The sequence below is a fragment of the Beta vulgaris genome, chromosome 5, assembly GCF_026745355.1.
Source record: "Beta vulgaris subsp. vulgaris cultivar EL10 chromosome 5, EL10.2, whole genome shotgun sequence".
Lineage (NCBI taxonomy): Eukaryota > Viridiplantae > Streptophyta > Magnoliopsida > Caryophyllales > Amaranthaceae > Beta > Beta vulgaris.
The window spans coordinates 12,790,892-12,811,496 of record NC_079206.1 but is presented as its reverse complement, the minus strand read 5'-3'; the positions used below and the strand labels follow the sequence as shown (position 1 = coordinate 12,811,496).

At 37.7% G+C, this 20,605-nt stretch overlaps 1 protein-coding gene across 1 annotated transcript; it reads left to right on the top strand.

The window, feature by feature from the left end:
* The first annotated feature begins 234 nt into the window (after window positions 1-234).
* On the top strand, window positions 235-1,834 carry LOC104892842 (FBD-associated F-box protein At5g60610-like). Its single transcript, XM_010678855.4, has one exon. It carries the CDS (start codon window positions 275-277, stop codon window positions 1,673-1,675), a length of 1,401 nt encoding a protein of 466 aa, XP_010677157.2. The 5' UTR covers window positions 235-274; the 3' UTR covers window positions 1,676-1,834.
* Window positions 1,835-20,605: the final 18,771 nt, after the last annotated feature.

Genomic DNA, 20,605 nt, shown 5'->3' with positions numbered 1-20,605 from the left:
TTTCAGATGGTTGATATTTTTACCAAAGCACTTGGTAGGACCCAGTTTGAATTTTTATTGTCCAAGTTGGGCATCCGTGATTTACATGCTCCAACTTGAGGGAGGGTGTTAGGAATTATCTTTATAGGTTTAAGATAGACTTGAGGGATAAAATGTTATCCTTAATAGGACTCTAGATGCAGGGATGTATATATATACTTGATTGATGAAAGAGATGATCACACGTAACATTAACCTAAATTTAACGCAATCCCTAACAACTCACGCAAAAAAAATGGCCGAAGAACTCGATTTCATCAACAACAACAATACTGATGAAGAAGACAGATTAAGCTCTCTCCCAGATTCTCTTTTGATCGAAATTCTCTCTCTCCTCCCTTTTAAATCCGCCACCGCAACATCCGCCTTATCCCGACGTTGGGTCCCACTTTGGACCCACCTTCCCCACCTTATTATCGGCGGTTTCGACGACCCTTTACATACCACCAGCGCTGAAAGATTCTTCACCACCGTAAATCACATCTTGTCGCAACTCATATCCCCGCAAAACCACACTTTCTATCTCCATTATTATCACCCTATTTCAGATGCTCTTGAATTTCAACTTTGTTCTGCTCTTTTTACTTCATGGGTTCCTCTTATTTGCGCCCGAAATGCTGTCAAATTCGAGGTATGCTTAGATTCGTTGGAATTTTGTGGGCATTCCATTATTTTACCAACTTGTGTTTTTCAAACACCATCACTTGTACACCTCAAATTGCGCGGTTCTTTTCACTGCAAGCTACCTGAAACTGGTATTGTTAATCTTCCTAATTTGAAAAAGCTTTCTTTGTGTGGTGTTAACTTTGACACTCTAGGGTTGACAACGTTGTTTAAGTGTTGCCCACTTTTGGAGAATTTGTTCTTGGAGTTAAACTTGATGGAGGATGAAGTTATAGAAATCTCAGCTCATAATTTGAAGTATTTGAGTATTCATTTGCTTGGATCATCGACTGCGAGCCGTTTTATGATTGATGTGCCTTTGTTGGAAGAGATTGCGGTACATGATTCTGGTGCGTTTTATAACTTTGTCAAGAAGCCATGTATGTTAAGGAAAGCATGTATTGAGTGGCCTTTTCGTTATAGAGAAGGGAATGATTATCTTGTTCAAATTCTGGAGCTTTTTCGAGGAATTTCGAGTGTTAGATCCATTCACCTACTGAATAGTTTTCCTATACTTTATATCATTCAGCATATAGATGGAAATATTTGGTCACTCTTTCATAATCTGACCGATCTTAGATTGGGTGTTCCTAACGAACGTATGAATTGGGGTACCTCAATACCCTCAGCATTGTTACCTAAGCTCAAGAGGATACGTATATCCGGAATTGATGGGGATAGAAACGATGTTAGGTCGTTGAAATATGTTCTAAGTAATGCAGATGTTTTGGAGCATCTTAACCTATTTTTTGTTTTCGACTCGAACAATAGCCCCGAACAGAGACTATGGGAGGAATATAAGTTCTGCAGGTATTTGTTCAGGCTTTCGAGGAGCTCTCAAAGTTGCAAGATTGAGTTTAATGGTTGTCATATTCACACATTTACTAATGGGTCTCAAAGGGTATTAGGTCATTCTCAAATTAATTGGTTAAAATCTTCCATGTGGCTTGACTCTGAAGAGGACCACGAATGAACGGTAGGTTCATGACTCATCATTCTTGAATATATCAAGAAGATTGACTACATTTTTATTGATGCTTTTGATTTGGCTTAGGCTTTTATAGTTTAATTTCTCAGCAAGTTGCTTTTCAGTACTGCTAAATAAGTAAATAACATGTTTAACTTTCAGATACCATGAATTTTATGAAATTTTTACTGATAATTGTTGAAACTCATGAAATACCCACTTGTGAGTGTCCCACATTGGAGGAAGAGGAAAGAATAAGCCACTTTATAAGATAAGGAGTTACTCCTCCTATCACCAATTGGTTTTAGGATGGAACGTCTTAACTTGTTAGTGGGCTAAACTCTCCTCCTCCTTATTGGGTTACCCAGGCCCATTTTCATGTAATCTAAAAATTAACAATAATCTTGTGGAAGAATGTCTGAATGTGGCTTGGAGTATCTGTGCGCAGTTCTTTAAGGCGTAGTTTGATATTTGTCTTGGCAGTACAACATTTGTGAGGATATCTTAATTGTTTAGTTTTTACTCAACTGCCTAGAGATGATTCTGTCCCCCTTTCTTTCTGCGTTCTAGTTGTTTTAACTTTGAAGTTCTGCAAGGACTTTATGATGGTTGGTGATAAGTTTCGATCTGTTGTAATTAACATGAGTTGTTTGTAGCTAATTATGTACAAAAATCGCTGCAATGAGCATTTAGGAAATTTTGGTCTGTGTCGATTATATCCTAAACTATCAAAATGTAACAAAACCACAAATGACACATTCTTCAATGAAAGTTATAGTGTGTTTGGCAAGGGTCCATTTTGGAGGGAAAGGGAGGTCTTGATTTTATGTTGTTTGAATATAACATGGGAGAAGGGAAGGGAAGGGAAAGGAAGGGAAGGGAAGGATCCATTTTCCTATCCTCTTGATATGACTAAAACCCTTCAGTGTTACAATGATTTGGAAGGAAAATAGAAGCTCGTTCTTCCTTTTCCGTGTATTTCTTCCCCTTCCGTCTCCTTGCCCTCCCCTACCTTTCCTGTTATGATTGCTTTCCAAACGAAGTGTTAATATACTTTCTCTAAAAGGCTTCGTTTGGTTGGCGGTAAAATATTTTCAGCGTAAAATGATTTTCATGGAAAACAATTTACAATAAAAACACAATTCCAAAATTAGTTTTCCGTTGTTTGGTTACATGTTGATAAGTCAATAATAGTTCATATTTAATGTGCATTTTTAAGTCTCATTTAGCTTAGTTTAGAGCATCTAGGAGTAACTCTTGCATTATATTGGCCCTTTTTAGTTCCATGTTACTTCATTGGTGTTTGAGTTAATTTTGAAGTTAATCAAACATATTGACCATCTTGAGGTGAGTTGGGGATGGCATGGACATGAAGATGGGCAGAAGCAGGTCAACACGGGCGTCTCACATTTGTCACATCTGTGTCGTTTCGCTGGATTACAAGCACTAGCTGCTGGAAGTCTGATTTCAAGGTGACACGTCCGCGTCATATTTGACACGTTTGTGTCACGCTGCACTGCACAAATCAGTTTGAAACTGATATCAGCTATCCAAGGCAACACGCACGTGTCATGTGTGACACGTTCGAGATGCTCCTTTTTTCCCAAATCGAAAACCTTTGGCTTTGCGATTGATTTTGTATTATCAGGTCGACAAGTTCGTGTCACTTTTAACAGGTTCGTGTCGACCTGCTTTTCCGTTGGGATTTTATTATGTTTTTACGGTTTTTTCACCAAATACCCCTGACAAAAAAATTTATTCACGAAATACCCCAACTTTTTTCAAAATTCACCAGATACCCCTAACTTTTTAAAAAATTCACCAGATACCCCAAATTTTAAAAAAATGACAAATAATGCCCTTAATGACTAACGACAGTTAACTCCGTTAGTCATTAGTGTTAATTAGCCCTAAAAAAACCTAAAAAACTCTAATTAACCTAAAACAAACCCTAAAAACCCTAACTAACCTAACCCCCTCTCTCTCCTCTAACCCACCACCCCCAACAACCCCAGCCCCCCTCCCCTTCCCCGCCAGTTGCGCCGCCCCCTCGCCTTCCCCACAACCAGTCGCGAAGCCCCCTCCCCTTCCGCACAACCAGTCGCGCCGCCCCCTCCCCTTCCCCGTCCTTCGCGCAACCACCGGCACTTCCTCCCTCCCTCACGCACCGAAACTTCCTCCCTCACTCACGCAACGGGACTTCCTCCTCCTCGTCGCAACGAAACTTCCTCCCCCTCGTCGCAAGACTCGATCGACGCAACATCCACCGGCGGTGCTTCAGATCTCCATCAACACCGACGAAGAACAAACGAGTGCTTCAGATCTGGGGTTTAGCGGCTTCCCGAGAAGGGGAGGGGAGGGGGGTGCTGCGCAGTTGCAAGGGGAAGGGGAAGGGGTTGCGGGGGTGGGGAAAGGGGGGAGGGGGTGCTGCGCAGTTGCAGGGGGAAGGGGAAGAGGCTGCGGGGGGTGGGGAAAGGGGGGAGGGGGTGAATTTTTTGGGGTATCTGGTGAATTTTGAAAAAAGTTAGGGGTATTTGGTGAATTTTGAAAAAAGTTGGGGTATTTGGTGAATAAATTTTTTTGTCAGGGGTATTTGGTGAAAAAACCGATGTTTTTATTATTACTTTAGGAAACTATAAATACCTTCTTAGTAATATTATTTCGGCACTTAGGTTTTATTATTCAGTTTTTAGAGATCTTTTAAGAGAAAACTCCATTCTAACTTTGAGATCTACACTTTGACTACCGTGGAGTAATTTCATTGAAGTACAAGATTAAGTTTTCTAATTCTCTCTCTTTATTTATTACGGTTTTTTCACCATATATACTTGACAAATTTTTTTTTTGCACCATATACCCTTTCAACTTTCCAAATTTATCATATACCCCTTACATTTCGAAAAATATATCAACTTACTCTTTTAGCTAACGGTGTTAGACTTCTGTTAGTCATTAACCTCCAATCCCCTCTAATCCTAATTTAATAACCTAAATTAAGCCCTAACACTAATCCCCACTGCCACATCACCCTCACCCCTTACCCCCACTGCCACATCACCCCCTCACCTTACCCCCACTGCCACATCACCCCCTCACCACCACCACCTCCTCACCACCACCCCTTCCCCACTCCCCGGCAACCCCCCTCCCCTGCAACCCCGCCCCCCCTCTACCCTCCCCGCAGCCCCCCTTCCTTCTCCCGTTGTCGCGCATCCCCCCTCCCCTTCCTCCGTCGTCGCGCAACCCCCTCCCCCTCCTTCGTCATCGCGCAGCCCCCCTCCCTCATCCCCTTCCCCCCCCTTCGCGCAGCATCGCAAAACCCACAACATCACAATCCGACCCGCATCATCACAATCCGGTTGGGTTGGGGTGGGAGTGCCGACTGAAATCGGGATAAGGGGAGGGGAGATGCGCTGCGAGTGGCGGAAGGGGGGAGGGGAGCTGCGAGGAAAAGGAAGAGGGAGGGAAGGGGGAGGGGGAAGGGTGGGTGGGCTGTGGGCTGAGGCTGTGTGAAAATCCGGTGAGGTGGTGGTGGGTCAAGTGGTGAGTGCGAAAATCCGGTCAGGTGGTGGGTCCGGTGGTGGTGCTGATTAGGGTTAGGGTGGGTTAGGGTTAGGGTGGATTAGGGGGATGGGTGGGTTGTGGGTTGGGGTAGTGGGCTGGGATGGGGATGGGGATGGGGATGGGGATGGGGTAGTGGGCTGGGGGTGGGTAGGGGCTAATGGGCTTTTAGGGTTAGGATTTTTTATTAGTTAGGTTTAGGATAATTAATTAGGATTTAAGGGAAGATTAAGGGTTAATGACTAACGGAAGTCTAACACCGTTAGTCAAAAGGGCATGTTGATGTATTTTTTGAAATGTTGGGGGGATATGGTAAATTTGGAAAGTTGAAAGGGTATACGGTGCAAAAAAAAATGTCAGGGGTATATGGTGAAAAAATCGTATTTATTATCATGTTTTTATTTTATTTATTGAATTGTTTTGTTATTGCAATTATGAGTGAATAGTTCTATAATCTAGGGTTAAGTTGAACCCCAACAATGTTTAATGCATGAATTCTCCCCAAATCTCAATCTAATGTGATTAATTGTCCTTGTTTGATTGAATTGCATTTATTTTCATTATCATACAAGGGATAGATGATATTAAATTGAGTCTTTGTGTCTTGTTTTTAATGGAAATTAAATCTAGATGGATTGGTTGATTCAATCAAGGGTATGACTATCTCTATGGGAATAAGTAGATAGGATTACTAGAAATTTATATTGTGATGCCTTGCTTAATGTTTCTTTTCTTGCATAATTTCATGGGAATAGGTTTGATTGCTTGATTAGAGTAGACATTGGTACTCGGGAGATGTCTTTGGTAGTTTTAGGATACATTACCCCTTTTGGACTATTGGTCGCGTTATTTGGGATGAGAATTATTCATGTATTACTCATGCTAGTGGGGGATACTTAATTCTGGATGTTTTTATTGATTGATTTTATCTCGTGTATTATTGCTAGTTGTTATAGTTTACTGTTAGAATTAGTTAACATCCTTTTCATCGTTGTTTGTCACATGTTTAGTTAAATTGAGTCAAGATACCTAGTGTTTGGTACTGTTTGTCCCTGTGGATTCGACCTTTACTTACCGCTATGCTGTGATGTTTAGGCGTTTTAAGCCATCTGAGTTCGTTTAAGCCTCCAAATAGGCATTTTAAGTTTTTCTAAATTTTTTTCCTTAATTATGTATTAGGGTTTTGTTTTATGTATTTAAACATTATTAGGTTAATGTTTGGAGGTAGTTCTTGTATTTTCAGATCTATAATGTTCTTGTATACTTCTCTTTGTTTTGATTAATGTTCTTGTATACTTCTCTTTGTTTTGATTAATTGTTCTTGTTCACTTCTCTTTGTTTTGATTAATGTTCTTATATTTTCATCTTTGTTTTGATTAATGTTCTTGTATTTTTAGATCTATAATTTCTTCTCTTCTGTATATTAGTTTTTGTTCCTTTTTTTCATTTTCGTTTCGTTCTTTTTTTTTTTTTTTTTGGGTTTAATAATTTCATTTTCGTTTTGTTTCTCATCTCTTCTGTTTAATTTCTGAAAATGTGAGATTATGAGTAAAAAAATGTCAAAAAAAAATTTTTTTTTTTAATTTTTTTTGGTAGGAAGGGCTGCACTTTTACCTAAAAAGCGCAGCCCTACTTAAAAAAGTAAAGGGCTGCTGTCAAAAAGCGCAGCCCTTCTTCATTTTTCCACTAGTGATATATAAAGATAAATATATATATATATACATATATATATATATACATATATATATATATATACATATATATATATATATACATATATACATATATATACATATATACATATATATATACATATATACATACATATATACATATATACATACATATATACATATATACATACATATATACATATATACATACATACATACATACAAAGATACATACATACATACATACATACATACATACATACATACATACATACATATATACATACATACATACATATGATGTTACTCCCCCCTTCCAAAAAATGTTCAATCTTTTTTTTAAGTTTGTCAATGCATGTAATTAATATCTTTAAGTACATATTAGTTAGTGTTACACTGTTACTATCATTTTCGGATGTCAAGTAACATCTATTGCGGTGTATTGAATCAAACCTCAAAAGGTTTAATCTGTGCTTTAACATAAGGGTCCAATAGAAGTATAAAGCCCATTAAGCAAAGTCAATAGAAATCAAAGTCAACAAAATTCAAAGGAAAGTTATCGAGATTCTCAAGAGATGAAAGTCAAAGAATAGAAAAGAAGATGTGATCAGAGGAGGGTTCAACATGAAGATAAACGTGCATTAGAGAGAAATAGTTATTCAAGAAAATGGTTAAGGTTTGAATCAAATATGATTCAAACATTTTCCATCCTAAGAATGCATGAAAGTTAAATGTTACGATTCTCTATAAATAGAGAAACTATTATAAAGAAAAAGACACACAATCCATTAAACTCTAGCATTTCTTAATTCTCTAGCGTAGTTTAGCACTATCATAGCCTAACCCCCTTATGGGGTTGTTGTTTAGTTCCTAAGATTTAGCTTAGGCATCCTGGCATGTTCTGGCGCCATTAGGCAAGATCTCGAATTCTCCAATTGAAGCAAGGAACCATGGAGGTAACAACCTTCGTGTCTCCTCTTTAAGTTGTCCAGCCTGGCTTATCTTTTGTGTGTTGTAAAATCCATCTCTAAGTTTGTGGCATGTATGAGAATTTTATACTTTAATTAAAAGATTGATCATTGATTGATCTATTTATTGCTTTTCGCCTGAAATTAATTTTTTGTAGTTTGATCATTAATTAAATTGCAATAGAGTATGTTAGCAAGGTTTTATCTAATTTAAACTGGTAATTCCCAGACACTAAGTCTCCCAGGGAATTCGATAACCAAACTATTGGGTATCCATTGACTTGTTTGCAAGTCAACGAACTGATTTTTCACTAACAAGTTTTTTGGCGACCACAATGGGAGAAGAATATTCATAGGTCAAATTGTGAAAAGTCTTCTTCACATTTTTGAAAACTAACTAAAAAAAACGGTTATTTTTATTTTTACGAAAATGTCGGAAACACGTTCTAAGAAGAATAAAGAAGTTGCTCAGGGTGAATCAAATTTCCACAACATGGAAACTAGTTCTTCTGCCCCTCCAGAGACAAGGGTGCATGTAGAGGTGGGCATGGGCCGGGCCTGTTCACGGGCTCGGCCCGCGGGCTTGAGTAAATGGCGGGCCGTGCTTGAAATTTTAAAAATTTATCCACAGCCCAGCCTAGGCCCACGGGCCCGCGGGTCGGGCTCGTGCTTCCCGCTGGCCGGCCCATATTTTATGTTGTATTTTAACAGTTTTAAGTAAAAAAAAAAAGGAAAAAAGCGTTCAACCCGCGGGCCGGCCCACGCGGGCTCGTGCCGGTGCGGGCCGGAAATAAAATTTCTTGACCGTGACAGGCTCGCGGCCCACGTAGCGGACAACGGGTCGGGTTGGGCCTCGAGCAGGCTTGTGCCGGCCCAGCCCATGCCCACCTCTAGGTGCATGGTAACAACGATGAACCAATTCACTATGGTCATGAGGAGTCGGTTGGAGAGATCGCATCAAGGGATGACTTATCTCCAAGTAGTACTGGTCGTGGACTTATACACCAAATATATGAAAAGTTCACAGACGTAATAAATAATTTACTATTAGAAGTCAGAGAGAGTTAGAGACAACAATTTTACTCTAAGTATAGAACTCTAGCTTATGAGTCTGCCACAGTCTTCATGGATATCCTCCAAAGGATAAGTGAAGAGAATAGAGATATTAACTTTAGGCATATTGATAGGATCCTTGTGGATATCAATGATACTATCAGTGCAACTTTCACACCAATGTCTAAATCTCTTGCTAATGAAGTAGTTTCTCGCTTAGAACCATTAGTCGAAAAACACTATCAATTAAATGAGAAACTAGTTGATGCCTTAGAAGAGGTTCCGTTAAATAGAGCAAGGGGAAGTTATGGATTGCCAGACGTTCCTCCACTAGCCTTCTAAGGGTACATTTCTTCCATCCTAAAACTAGGGATCCAATTATCCCAAGCGATCCACAAACTTCCTCTCATGTGCATCAAACAAGCTAAGGGCAGTACCCATGAGCCATGGAGAGGGTAATTATGGAAATGTTAGGAGAAGTGATGGAATGGCAGCGGGCGTGGAACCAGGCTGACACCAGGCGTCCGGACATCATCAACCAACATTTTTCCTGGATGGTGGACAAGTTAGTGACAACGCACACCAACCTGGATCGTCATAAGGAGGACAGAGGCAAGCTAACTTTGTTGCAAACAACAATAGTACACCGTACCATATGCCTATATACCTCCTAGCCGACTCTCTATGACTGGTACTTCTTATTATAGGAATGTTCTGGGGTTTGGTCAGCCCCAAGCCCCATTTGCTCAAGCAACTGGTGCTTATTATCAAGGGATGCCCACAAATGAAAACACACCTCCGCCACAAATGGCACAAGGAGCAGCCAATCATACCTTCATACACAATCAGGAAATTCCTATGAGAGATTATGAAAACCAACCTTTCAACCCTAATTCTAATCCTACATATGATCATGGAGGAAACATGGGATATGGGATATCCACGAAGGCAGAATCCATTGGCGGTGCAGGTTGATACACTAGTTCAGAGATTAGTGGGTGATACCTCTAGGAGAAATCAAAGACAGATAGGCCAAAAACCTTGCCCAGAATGGATTGATAAGATAAATCCATTTCCTATAACTTTTAAGATACCTGACTTTACTTTGTTCTCTGGACATGATAGAGAATCTGCTAAAGAACGTCTAGTTAGGTTCAATTGTTAGTGTAGAGAAGCAGCTAGCAATGATTTCTTAAAACTTAGAATGTTTTCCATGTCTCTTACTGAGACTGCTTTTTGGTGGTACACCAATTCACCACCCAATTCTATTCATTCCTTGGAGGACATGCATGTGCAATTTACAAATCATTTTGCACGCACTGAACCAAGAGTGAGCCTAAGTGATCTGGCCAAAATCCAATAGAAGTTAGGAAGTCTATGGAAGATTACATATCTAGATTCAAGATGGCTAAGATTATGTGTCATTTTAGCATAACCTGAAGGAATGTTGATTTAGTTTAGAAAGAGGTTTGATGGTCATACCTTTGGTGATTTTGTTGAATTAGCGAAATTAGCTGTAAGATACGAGAGAGATCTACAAGCGAAAGTGCAGCAAGGCACCAGAGTTTCTTTGCTCAGAATGACGAACCTTTCTACTTTGAAACTGCACAAGAAGTGGACGTGGCAGAAATCATTCATGAAGTACCTTATAAATGTTCTCTTTTAGAGAAGAAAGAGTTTTGGGCTCCAAAAGGATATATAATTGGGACAAAAGAGGACATATACTTTTGATGCTAAAAAATCTAATGCTATTTTTGACTCGTTGTTATCTAACAAAAAGATAAAATTGGTACGGAGACATAGAGTAAGAACTACTGAAGAAGTTAAGGGTAAAAAATACTGTAATTTACATGATGTAGTAACCCATGATACTTCTGAGTGCATTATTTTTAGAAATAAAATCCAGGATGAAATTGATAAGAAAAATATCATGTGTCCTGATAATGAAGATGTGAATGTAGTTGGAATGGATGAACCATTTGAACTTTTCTGTGGTATGATAGTGGTTAATAGTGTGTTTACTTGTTAGCTTGCAGACATCTCAAGCTACTGAAATAGGTAACCAGCTCTTCAACAGATTGCGGGATGAAGAAATCTTGGTTATGCCAAAAATAGCCAATGAAGAAGGGTTGGAAGATATGTGCAGATGACACTTGAATGGGTCACATACAACAGACCACTGCCAAGTGTTCAGAGGATTCCTGATTAGGCAATTGAATATTAAAAGATTGGTTGTCTCAGACATGGAACAACACGCCATGAAGCTAGAAGAATATGAGGCCAATGTAGCCAAAGCTAAGTTGTCTGCTAAGTCCAGTCCAACACCAAACCTAGTAATGCAGGAGGAAAGAGCTAAAACCTATAAGCAAGCAGTGCAAAAATTCCCATTGCAGACTAGGGGAATCGAAGGGTTGAAGGCTCTAAGGAATGGAATGTGCTCACTATGTGCAAATAGGCTAACCTTCAAAATGGTTAGAACTTAGATCATTCAAAATGATCCCACTTATGTGCCTGCTTATCAGCGTCCATTTCAAAAAAAAAAGGTCTAGAAGTCAAGGAACAAGAAAGTATGATAGCTCCAGTTTAGGCTCTTCCTCAAACGGAAAAGAAATGAAGCGAAGTCATACTCCTGTTCTTAAATTTCTCAAAAGAGAGGCGAAGTCCCATAGGACCAAGGGGAGATAAAAATCAATCCCACTGTTAATCCATTGCCCCTACAAGATGTCCACAACTTACCAAAGAGTAGGACATTAAAGATGAGAGAGCTAAGTGCAAAAGTTGCTACAACAAGGACTCAAATTAGCAATTAAAATACGCAGGAATCCCTCATTGCAAATGTAATAATTGATGAAGAGGCCCTACAAGCTGACATTAATAAATTGTTACCTGTGGAGGAGGAACAATGTGGTGAATCATCTACAAAAAAATGATCAAAATGATGATCAACAGCCTCAATGAGGTGATTTTCTTATGAATGAATTACCAGGAAATGGCTTTAATAAAGAGGAATATGGTTCAGAGTTTGGGTCTGAAGATTTAGAGTTACTAGTGTCATACAGTGACTTGATGTTAGATGGGGACCAGCTGATGAATGAGCCTTAAGAATAAATGGGAGAGAGCCAGAACATGTAATATAATGTGATCATGCTACCAACAGAGTTTGAAAAGCCAGAAAATCAATCTGAATTCCAGACCAACACCACATCATGGGTAGATGAAGTTGACAAAGAAGAGAGGGAATGTAAAATTAAAGTATCTTCTTCACGAAGTTTGTCATCTTATTTAAATGCACCTCACAAAGTGCCTAATAAGACTTCTCTAAAAGCCAACCTAGAGAAATTAATCATAGATAAAAACTTTAGGTCAATCGATGTTGACAATAGGCATACTAAAGTAATATTTCTAAATGTTGATTTTGAGGGAGTTCGTTTAGGCAAAGCATTGGTGGACACCAGGACAACTGTTAATATTATGCCACTCTCTACGTTTAAAAAGTTAGGAAAAACCAGAAGGGATTTGCATAATATACAAATCAACATAATCGGTTTCTCTGGTTTATTAGAAAGAGTGAAAGGAAAGGCTATCCTTAAAATTATAATAGGAACTAAAACTACTTTTACTCGTTTCTTTATAGTCGAAATTGACACTAATTATAATGCATGGGAAGAGATGGTTACACCGTAACTATGCTATTCCATCATCACTCCACCAAGTTTTAATTTTGTGGAATGGTGACACTTATGAAATGGTTCAAGCAGATGAATATGTTTGTCTAATTACATCTCCTGATTCTGTTTTTATCAGGGACTCTTTGAAGTCAATTCCTACTATCAAAATTAAGGTTGCATTAAATCACAAACTCATCAAGAGATGAAACACTCGGGTGCAATCCTCATTAAATTAGTCAAGGACATCCCAGAAGTTGAAGACATTCAATCAAAATATGAATATGCTCTAACAGGCGCCAAACTATGATCAACCCTTAGCTCTCATTAGTTTATTGAGTTAGGATGTATTTTTCTCATATACGTTTATTATGTTTATTAACCAAGAACAATGTTGTAAGGGGTTTACCCCTATTGTTGATCAAGTAATGAGATATTTGGTTTTTACAAAATATCAAGAGGATTTTCTTCTAAATTCTAATGCATGTTGCTCAACTTTGTACGAAAATGAACCCTTAGAAAAGGAGGATGAAAAAGTATGGGTGAAGAGTGAGGATATTAAACAGGAGGTTCATGATCCACTAGAAGAAGTATATTTAGGGGATGATGAAAATCGCGTGTTACTTACATAAGTAAGCTCCTCACTCACTATGAAAAATAGGAACTAATATAAATTCTAAAAGGATTTAATAGACTTTTTTACAAGGGAACATCATGAAATGCCTGGCATTGATAGGAAAATAGTGGAGCATAGACTCCCTATTAAGGAAGAATTTAAGCTTGTGGCACAAAGCCCTAGAAGATTGGCGCCTGAAGGAACAAATCCTATATAAGAGGAGATATATAAACTCTTCAAGGCAAAGTTCATAAGGCCCTGTCAATATGCTTACTAGATCTCCAATATAGCGCTAGTGGTTAAGAAAAATGGCAAAATACGAATCTGCATTGACTTTGGGGATCTAAATAAAGCTACACCTAAAGACCAATATCCCATGCCAGTAGTTGATCTGTTAATAGATGCAACATCAAGAAATGAATATATATCTTCTATGGATGGTTATGTAGGATATCAGTAATTAAGTATTGCACATGAAGACTATATCAAAACAACCTTCAGATGTCCAAAGTCATTGGGCTTATCTGAATATGTGGCCATGTCGTTTGGGTCAAAAAATGCTAGAGCCACATACCAGCAAGCGATGAATGCAATCTTTAAGGACATGATTGGAAAAATCATGGAGGTTTATATGGATGACATACTTGTAAAGTCAAATGATTTTTTAGGACATATAGAGAATTTGATTAAGTCATTCACTAGAATGAGAGAATATCACCTAAAAATGAATCCACTCAAATGTGCATTTGGAGCTAAAGCTAGTAAATTTTTAGGATTCCTCATCCACAAGAATGGAATGAAAATTTACCGGAATAAGGGAAAAAGTAGTATGGGCAACCAAGTCACCTTCTAATAAAAAGGAATTACAAAGATTCCTTGGACATATCAATTATGTTAGAAGATTCATGGCTAATTTAACTTGAAAAACTAACAAGTTTTTACATCTGCTAAGTAAAAAATATGAATCATAATTCAAATGGGAAGATGAATATCAAAAGGCCATTGACCAAATCAAACATGATTTGGCAAGTCCTCCTGTATTGATTTCTCTAAGTCAAAATGGAAAATCATTAAGACTATATCTATTTGCCTGTGAAGATTCGATTGGTGGTCTCCTTACTCAAGAAAATGAAAAAGGACATGAGCATGCCACATTCTATCTAAGTAGAATCCTGCATGATACATAAAAAAGGTATAACATGGCACAGAAATGGTGTTTGTGTTTATATGATGCATCAGTCAAACTCATACATTATTTCATGACCTTTACAGTAAAAGTAGTATCTCCAACAGATGTTATAAAATATATGATATCTCAACCTTTTATAAAAGAAAGGTTAAGTAAATGTAGTTTACATTTACTACAATTTGACCTAATATATGTGCCATAAAAGCGGTAAAGGGTCAGGCTCTAGCTTATTTCTTGGCAATCCATCCTTTTTGTGACTCATAATTCTATCGATGAAGATGTCCTATCTCATGGTAGGATCCAAACTAAGCTAGCAGGAACCCTCAAAGGTTCATGTACCAATACTAAAGCTGAATATGAAGCTTTAATAATTGGACTAGAGATGCTGTTAGAATTAGGAGCCAAAAGAGCAAAGATATATGGGGATTCCCGGTTGGTTACCAAATGAATGAAGAATTTAAGAATATATCATCAGTATCACAGAAATGTTGAAAAAAAGCACATTATTGTCTAAACAATTTAAGAAAATCACTTTCATACATATTTTCAGAGAGAAAATAAAGCAGATCAGTTGTCTCAAATAGCCTCTGCTAGAGAGGAGATACCTTCAAAAACTGAAGATATCATTCTTCAGGAGAAAGTCCTAGAGCCTATCCAGGAGATTGATAAGGAAGGATCTGAAAATATAGTGGAAGTCTATAAAATCTCAATATTAAGAGAGGAAAAGGACTGGAGGGATGAAATTATCCAATATCTCCGAAACCCAACTGGGACAAAAGTGCCAAATAGAGTCAAATTGGCAACAACTAAGTTTTGTATACAATTTGGTGAACTACATAGAAAGGATCCAGAAGGATTATTATTAAGATGTGTGGATGCTAGAGAAGCTCTAACCCTCATGGCGAAAATTCACCAAGGGTTATGTGGAGCTCATCAAAACGACCTAAAAATGAGATGGTTGTTACACGAGCATGGGTTCTATTTGTCCACCATGAAAAAAGATTGTATAGATTATGCTAAAGGTTGCAAAAAATGCTAAAGATTTGGACCCATCATTAGGGGACCAGCCTCGGAACTCAAGTACATTCATAAACCTTGGCCCTTATGATGATGGATAGTAGATGTCATAGGGGAAATTAACCCTACATCTTCTAAGAAGTATTCATACATTCTTAATGGTGACCGATTACTTCACTATATGGGTAAAGGCACGGGCTTTCAACAAGTTCAATACCCAGGTTGTAATAAACTTATTGGAAGAGAAAATATATACAAGATTTGGAATTCCATAAACTATCACTTTTGATCAGGCCACAATATTTAGGAATCTTGACCTGCTGGATTACCACAATCAGTTTGGGATCACTAAGTTGCATTAAACACCTTACTATGCTCAAGCAAATGGTCAAAATAAATCTACCAATAAGATCATAGTAAAAGGGATCTCAAAACTGATATATAACAATCTAAGAAAATGGGATGAGTTGCTGTTATATGCCCTATGGGCCTACAGGACCTCTAAAAGGAGCAACAGGAGTTACCCCCTTTAGCATAGTTTATGGATACACTCCAATCATCCTAACTGAAGTGAATGTAAGATCATCAAGGGTGGCCCAACAAATCGGACTATCAGGAGATGACTATTCATAGGTGATGAACATTGAGATTATGGATGCTCTAAAGGCTAAGAAAGAGGCTCTAGCCAAAATGAGAATCCAAAAGGAAAGGGTTACTAGAGCCAACAATAAAAAGGTAGTGCCTAAATAATTCCAGGAGAATGATAAATTTTGGAAAATCTTTCTGCCAAAAGCAACTTACAAAGATCCACAATTAGGGAAATGGTCACTTAAGTGCAAGGTCCCTTTATCATTCACAAGAGAATGTCTTGAAATGCATACATGTTAAAGGATATAGATGGCAACATAAAAGATAGAGCCTTGAATGGCAAATTTCTAAAGAAATATCACCCATCTATATGAGAACAAAATGATCTTATATTCCAACAAAAACATGTACAATTGTTCCAAACAATAAGGACCAATTAAATTACAACATGATAAAATGTTATGTCCTGAACATTCCAATATTGTCTAACAGCTAAACTAAGGTTTTTAACGGTTGACCAAGCATTACAAAGTTTTTTCCTTCTCAAGAACCAAGCTCTAATGTATATCCATATCTTTGAACATCACTTGCCTCAAATTGGAAAGCTTGGTGCGTCCTCGGTGTAATTTTTTCTCCTCGGTATCAATGGAGTTCTAAAGTGAATACTTCTCATTAATGATGTTGATTTCCTCTTTATTGATCTCGGCCTGGCGGTTTTGTAAGGATTACCTTTCCTCGGAAAGAAGCTTCAGTTTCCGATCAAAAGAACTCAAAGAATCTTGAATCTATGAATGAAGTTTTTGAAGGATTTGGCTTGAGTTTTCAAAGAGGCTTCCTCTTTTTGAATTTTTTAAGCTGAGAACTTTGGAGATTGAACTCTTGTTTCAGCATTACATTGTTTGAGAAGAGGGATCTCTTTGACATAGTCAAGACAGGGTATTCAATACCCAAAACCTTAAGAAATTATAGGGATTCCAAGATCTTTTTAAGTGTCTCTACAAAAGCCTAATCATAAGGGTTATCTGTTAAGGTTAAGCAGAGTTCCCATATTCTATCTTCCTGTCTAATATGTTTATAAGATTGGACACTGAAAGAATGGTCACTGCTAGTAATGATAGGCTGATCGATCACAATCATAGCTGTTTGCAAATTAGCTTATTTGCCTCCATCTGACTCTTTCATCACATTTGCTTCTTGAATGCCTCCCTCTACATCATAAAGTAGAGAAGCCAAGTTAGAAAAAGAGTGAAGTCTGGTATCATGAGAACATGGACCCATATAGAAGTCTAAAACGAAACCATGAGGAAAGAAAGGCAAACTAGTTCCAGGAGTAGATTGTGAAGTTGATGAAGAACCTTTGCACATAGAGGTAACCAAAAGCTCAGGGTTTCTCCTTAAGGGCATGAATATAAAGGAATAACATCTTATGGGATTTTACTCCCAGCAATAAAAGTCATTGCTTTGAAATTTGTTGAATTAGCATCTACGCTTGGAGCTCCAACATTTAAAGGACTGGGCACCAGGTGGTCTTCATTAAACTGATGAAATAAGCCCTCATCAGGAGAATCCACGTGGAGATAATGAACATCTTCTAGGGGGGGGGGGGAACACTTCCTTCCAAAGATAGAGTAGCCATATTTTCCAACTAGGGGGCAGCATCGCTTGAAGAAATGGCTAGCAGAGCTACCACCCAAGCAAAAGGAAGGCTAGTAGAGCTAAGAGGTGATGACTTCTCATAAGAAGGATCACTAGGAGTCTTAGGGTCGATGTCATCACCGCCGGAAGGACCTAAGATTAAATAGTCAATATTCTAAACAAAAGAGTAAAATTCTTCTAAAAAGAGTAAGGAATGTGTTTTTACCTATTTTGACTCTTATGAGTTTCCTTTTAGGAAAAATTTTGAGATATTGGCTTAGCATCATCTTCCTCAGAAGAGATTACATACTATTGTGCTTCAGAAGAAGCTTTCAACTTAGGGTGTTTCCTGCTGGAATATATTCAAGGTCTAGAAGCAGATAGGCAATTGTAATCTCTGTTTTTGGCAGCTCTTTTGAAAGGGTCGGTCTGCTCCATTGACCCCATGGATATCATAGAATGTCCTTGGAAGAAGAGAGGCAATTGTAATCTCTCTTTCTTGTAGCTCTTTTAAAAAGGCCAATATGCTCCATTGGCTCCATTGATTGATTGTCCTCCATATTCTGGACATATCCATAGAAATACCCCTGGTCATAAGTCGCATCTTCATCCTCGAGAAAGTCAAAATTTCTTTAAAAAGTTAAACGTACCACAACACACTATCATGGCATTTTCATCAAAACAAATTAAGATGAATAATGAAGCATATGCAAATTTGGCGGCTGAATTTGATGATGATTGCTTTAATCATCGTTATGCCTTTAATGACATAAAAGTTAAGGGATCTTTTATTATAAATCAAAGACCCAGATGGATAGAAAATACGGCATGGGTTTTTGGAGATGAATCTATCATGGAGCCAGAAGACCCTGAAGTAGTCGAATCAAGCGCTACGAAGGTTGGTTCTAACATGGATATCTTATGCACCTACATTTAGCCTAAGTTGGAAGAAAAACCAAAAGATAAACTACTAACAGTTTGCAAAAAGTAGGGGAGGAGATCTCCGCTACTTTCAACTTCCCAAGACCTCAAAGAATGAATTGAATGTATACAAAGACACTAGTTCTTTCCGGTATCAAATCCTCCCTCAAAGTGGTTAGGATGGAAGAGGGTCATAATGAACATCAAGGGAGAATAATTTATTTTAAGTGTTTGTGTGAATTATAGAAGCTGCTTATCCAAGAGAGACACTTCTCTTCCTAGATGTTCACTAGCTGATTGATAGGAGATATGCTTGGGATGACAGTCACCAAAGAAATCTCTTTGAAGCAAGGTTCAAGTACTCCATTGAAGAAGGCTATTACTTCGGAGTTAACAGGAACAATGCAGGTTATGAGTTAGATGCTAGAGAGTACAGAATGATGATAAAAATATTATGTCGGGAACATTTCAAAATGTTGTCTCTAGATACAATTCCTTTTAATTAAAATATTCTTAGTGACACTATCTTAAGAAGATAAATAAAAGTACAAATGTAACAATGTTACCTCAAATGATATTCTTGTCAATAATATATTTAATCAACATGATTAATTTGCTCTAGCATAAGTTTTTGATTTACCAAATTGAATCAGTCATAAGCCCATTTATTAACTGTAAAACCCTAAAAACTTGTTTTTAGTTTCCAACGAAATTAAGCAGTTTGGAAATAACTATCAAACAGTTAAAGCACCTAAGTATTTATATAGGCGACCGTCAAAGAATCTTAGGCTTAAACCAAAATGGATTATACATATCTTCCCATGTTTTATCAACCTGCTCCAAAAGATATGCCATACCCATTAAAATGCTCGAATCACCACAAAGCATTGAATATCATATCTGTAGATAGGAATGAGTTTGGTAAGTATGAGTCTATAATATGGACTTCCTCTATTCAAAAATACTTTGGAGACAATCATGTTATGCAACAAAACTCGGATAATAGAAGAGAATCTAAGGCCTTCCAAATAGGTTCTAATCTAGATCTTGTAAAAGAATTGATATTTTCGAAACTTGAAAGGACTGATCAGGTGACGTCTCTTCTAGTTTGTAAATCATAGGGCAAAGTCATCACATAAGAGATATGGAAGCCTAACATCCCTTTGAAATATATGAAAAGGCTCTTTGTCAAAGGAACTAAAAGAAGGTTAAGGTCTACAGAATGGTGGATGGATCATCATCAAGAGTCTTAGTACAATACAAATGTGCATGTCAGATTTGGTATGATCTCATGACCTACAATGTAAATCGTTGTTGGTTATCACCAAATAACCTTGCAAGTGTGAATCTTGAAGAAACTTTCTTAATAGATTTCACAATAGCCAAAAAGAAAGGTGAAGGAGTACATGAAAGGTTATTCTTCGTAACTACTTTTAGTCATCCAAAAACAACATTTATTAATAACATTAGAACAATGAAAGAAGTCACATTCAGAATACTACCGGAGGATATTGGTTATAACCATTAGAAGTCCCTTTATGCTTATAATTTTTGTAGTGCTGAGTGCATCACTCCACAAATTAGGGGGGAGTTTGTTACTACCATTTTCGGATGACATGTAACATTTATTGTGGTACATTTAGTCGAACCTGAAAAGGTTTAATTTGTGCTTTAACATAAGGGCCCGTAGAAGTATAAAGCCCATTAAGCAAAGTCATCAGAGGTCAAAGTCAACAAAATTTAAAGGAAGGTCATCAAGATTATCAAGAGATGAAATTCAAAGAATAATAATCAGAAAGAAGATAATCAGAGGACAGTTTAACATGAAGATAAACGTGCATTAGAGAGCAGCAGTTATTCAGTGCCATAAAACGATTAAGGTTTGAATCAAATATAATTCAAACATTTTCCCTCCCCAACATGCATGGAAGTTACATATTACGATTCTCTATAAATAGAGAAACTATTATATAATAAAAGACACAATCCACCAAACTCTAGCATTTCTCAATGCTCTAGCGCAACTAGCACTAGCATAGCCTAACCCCCT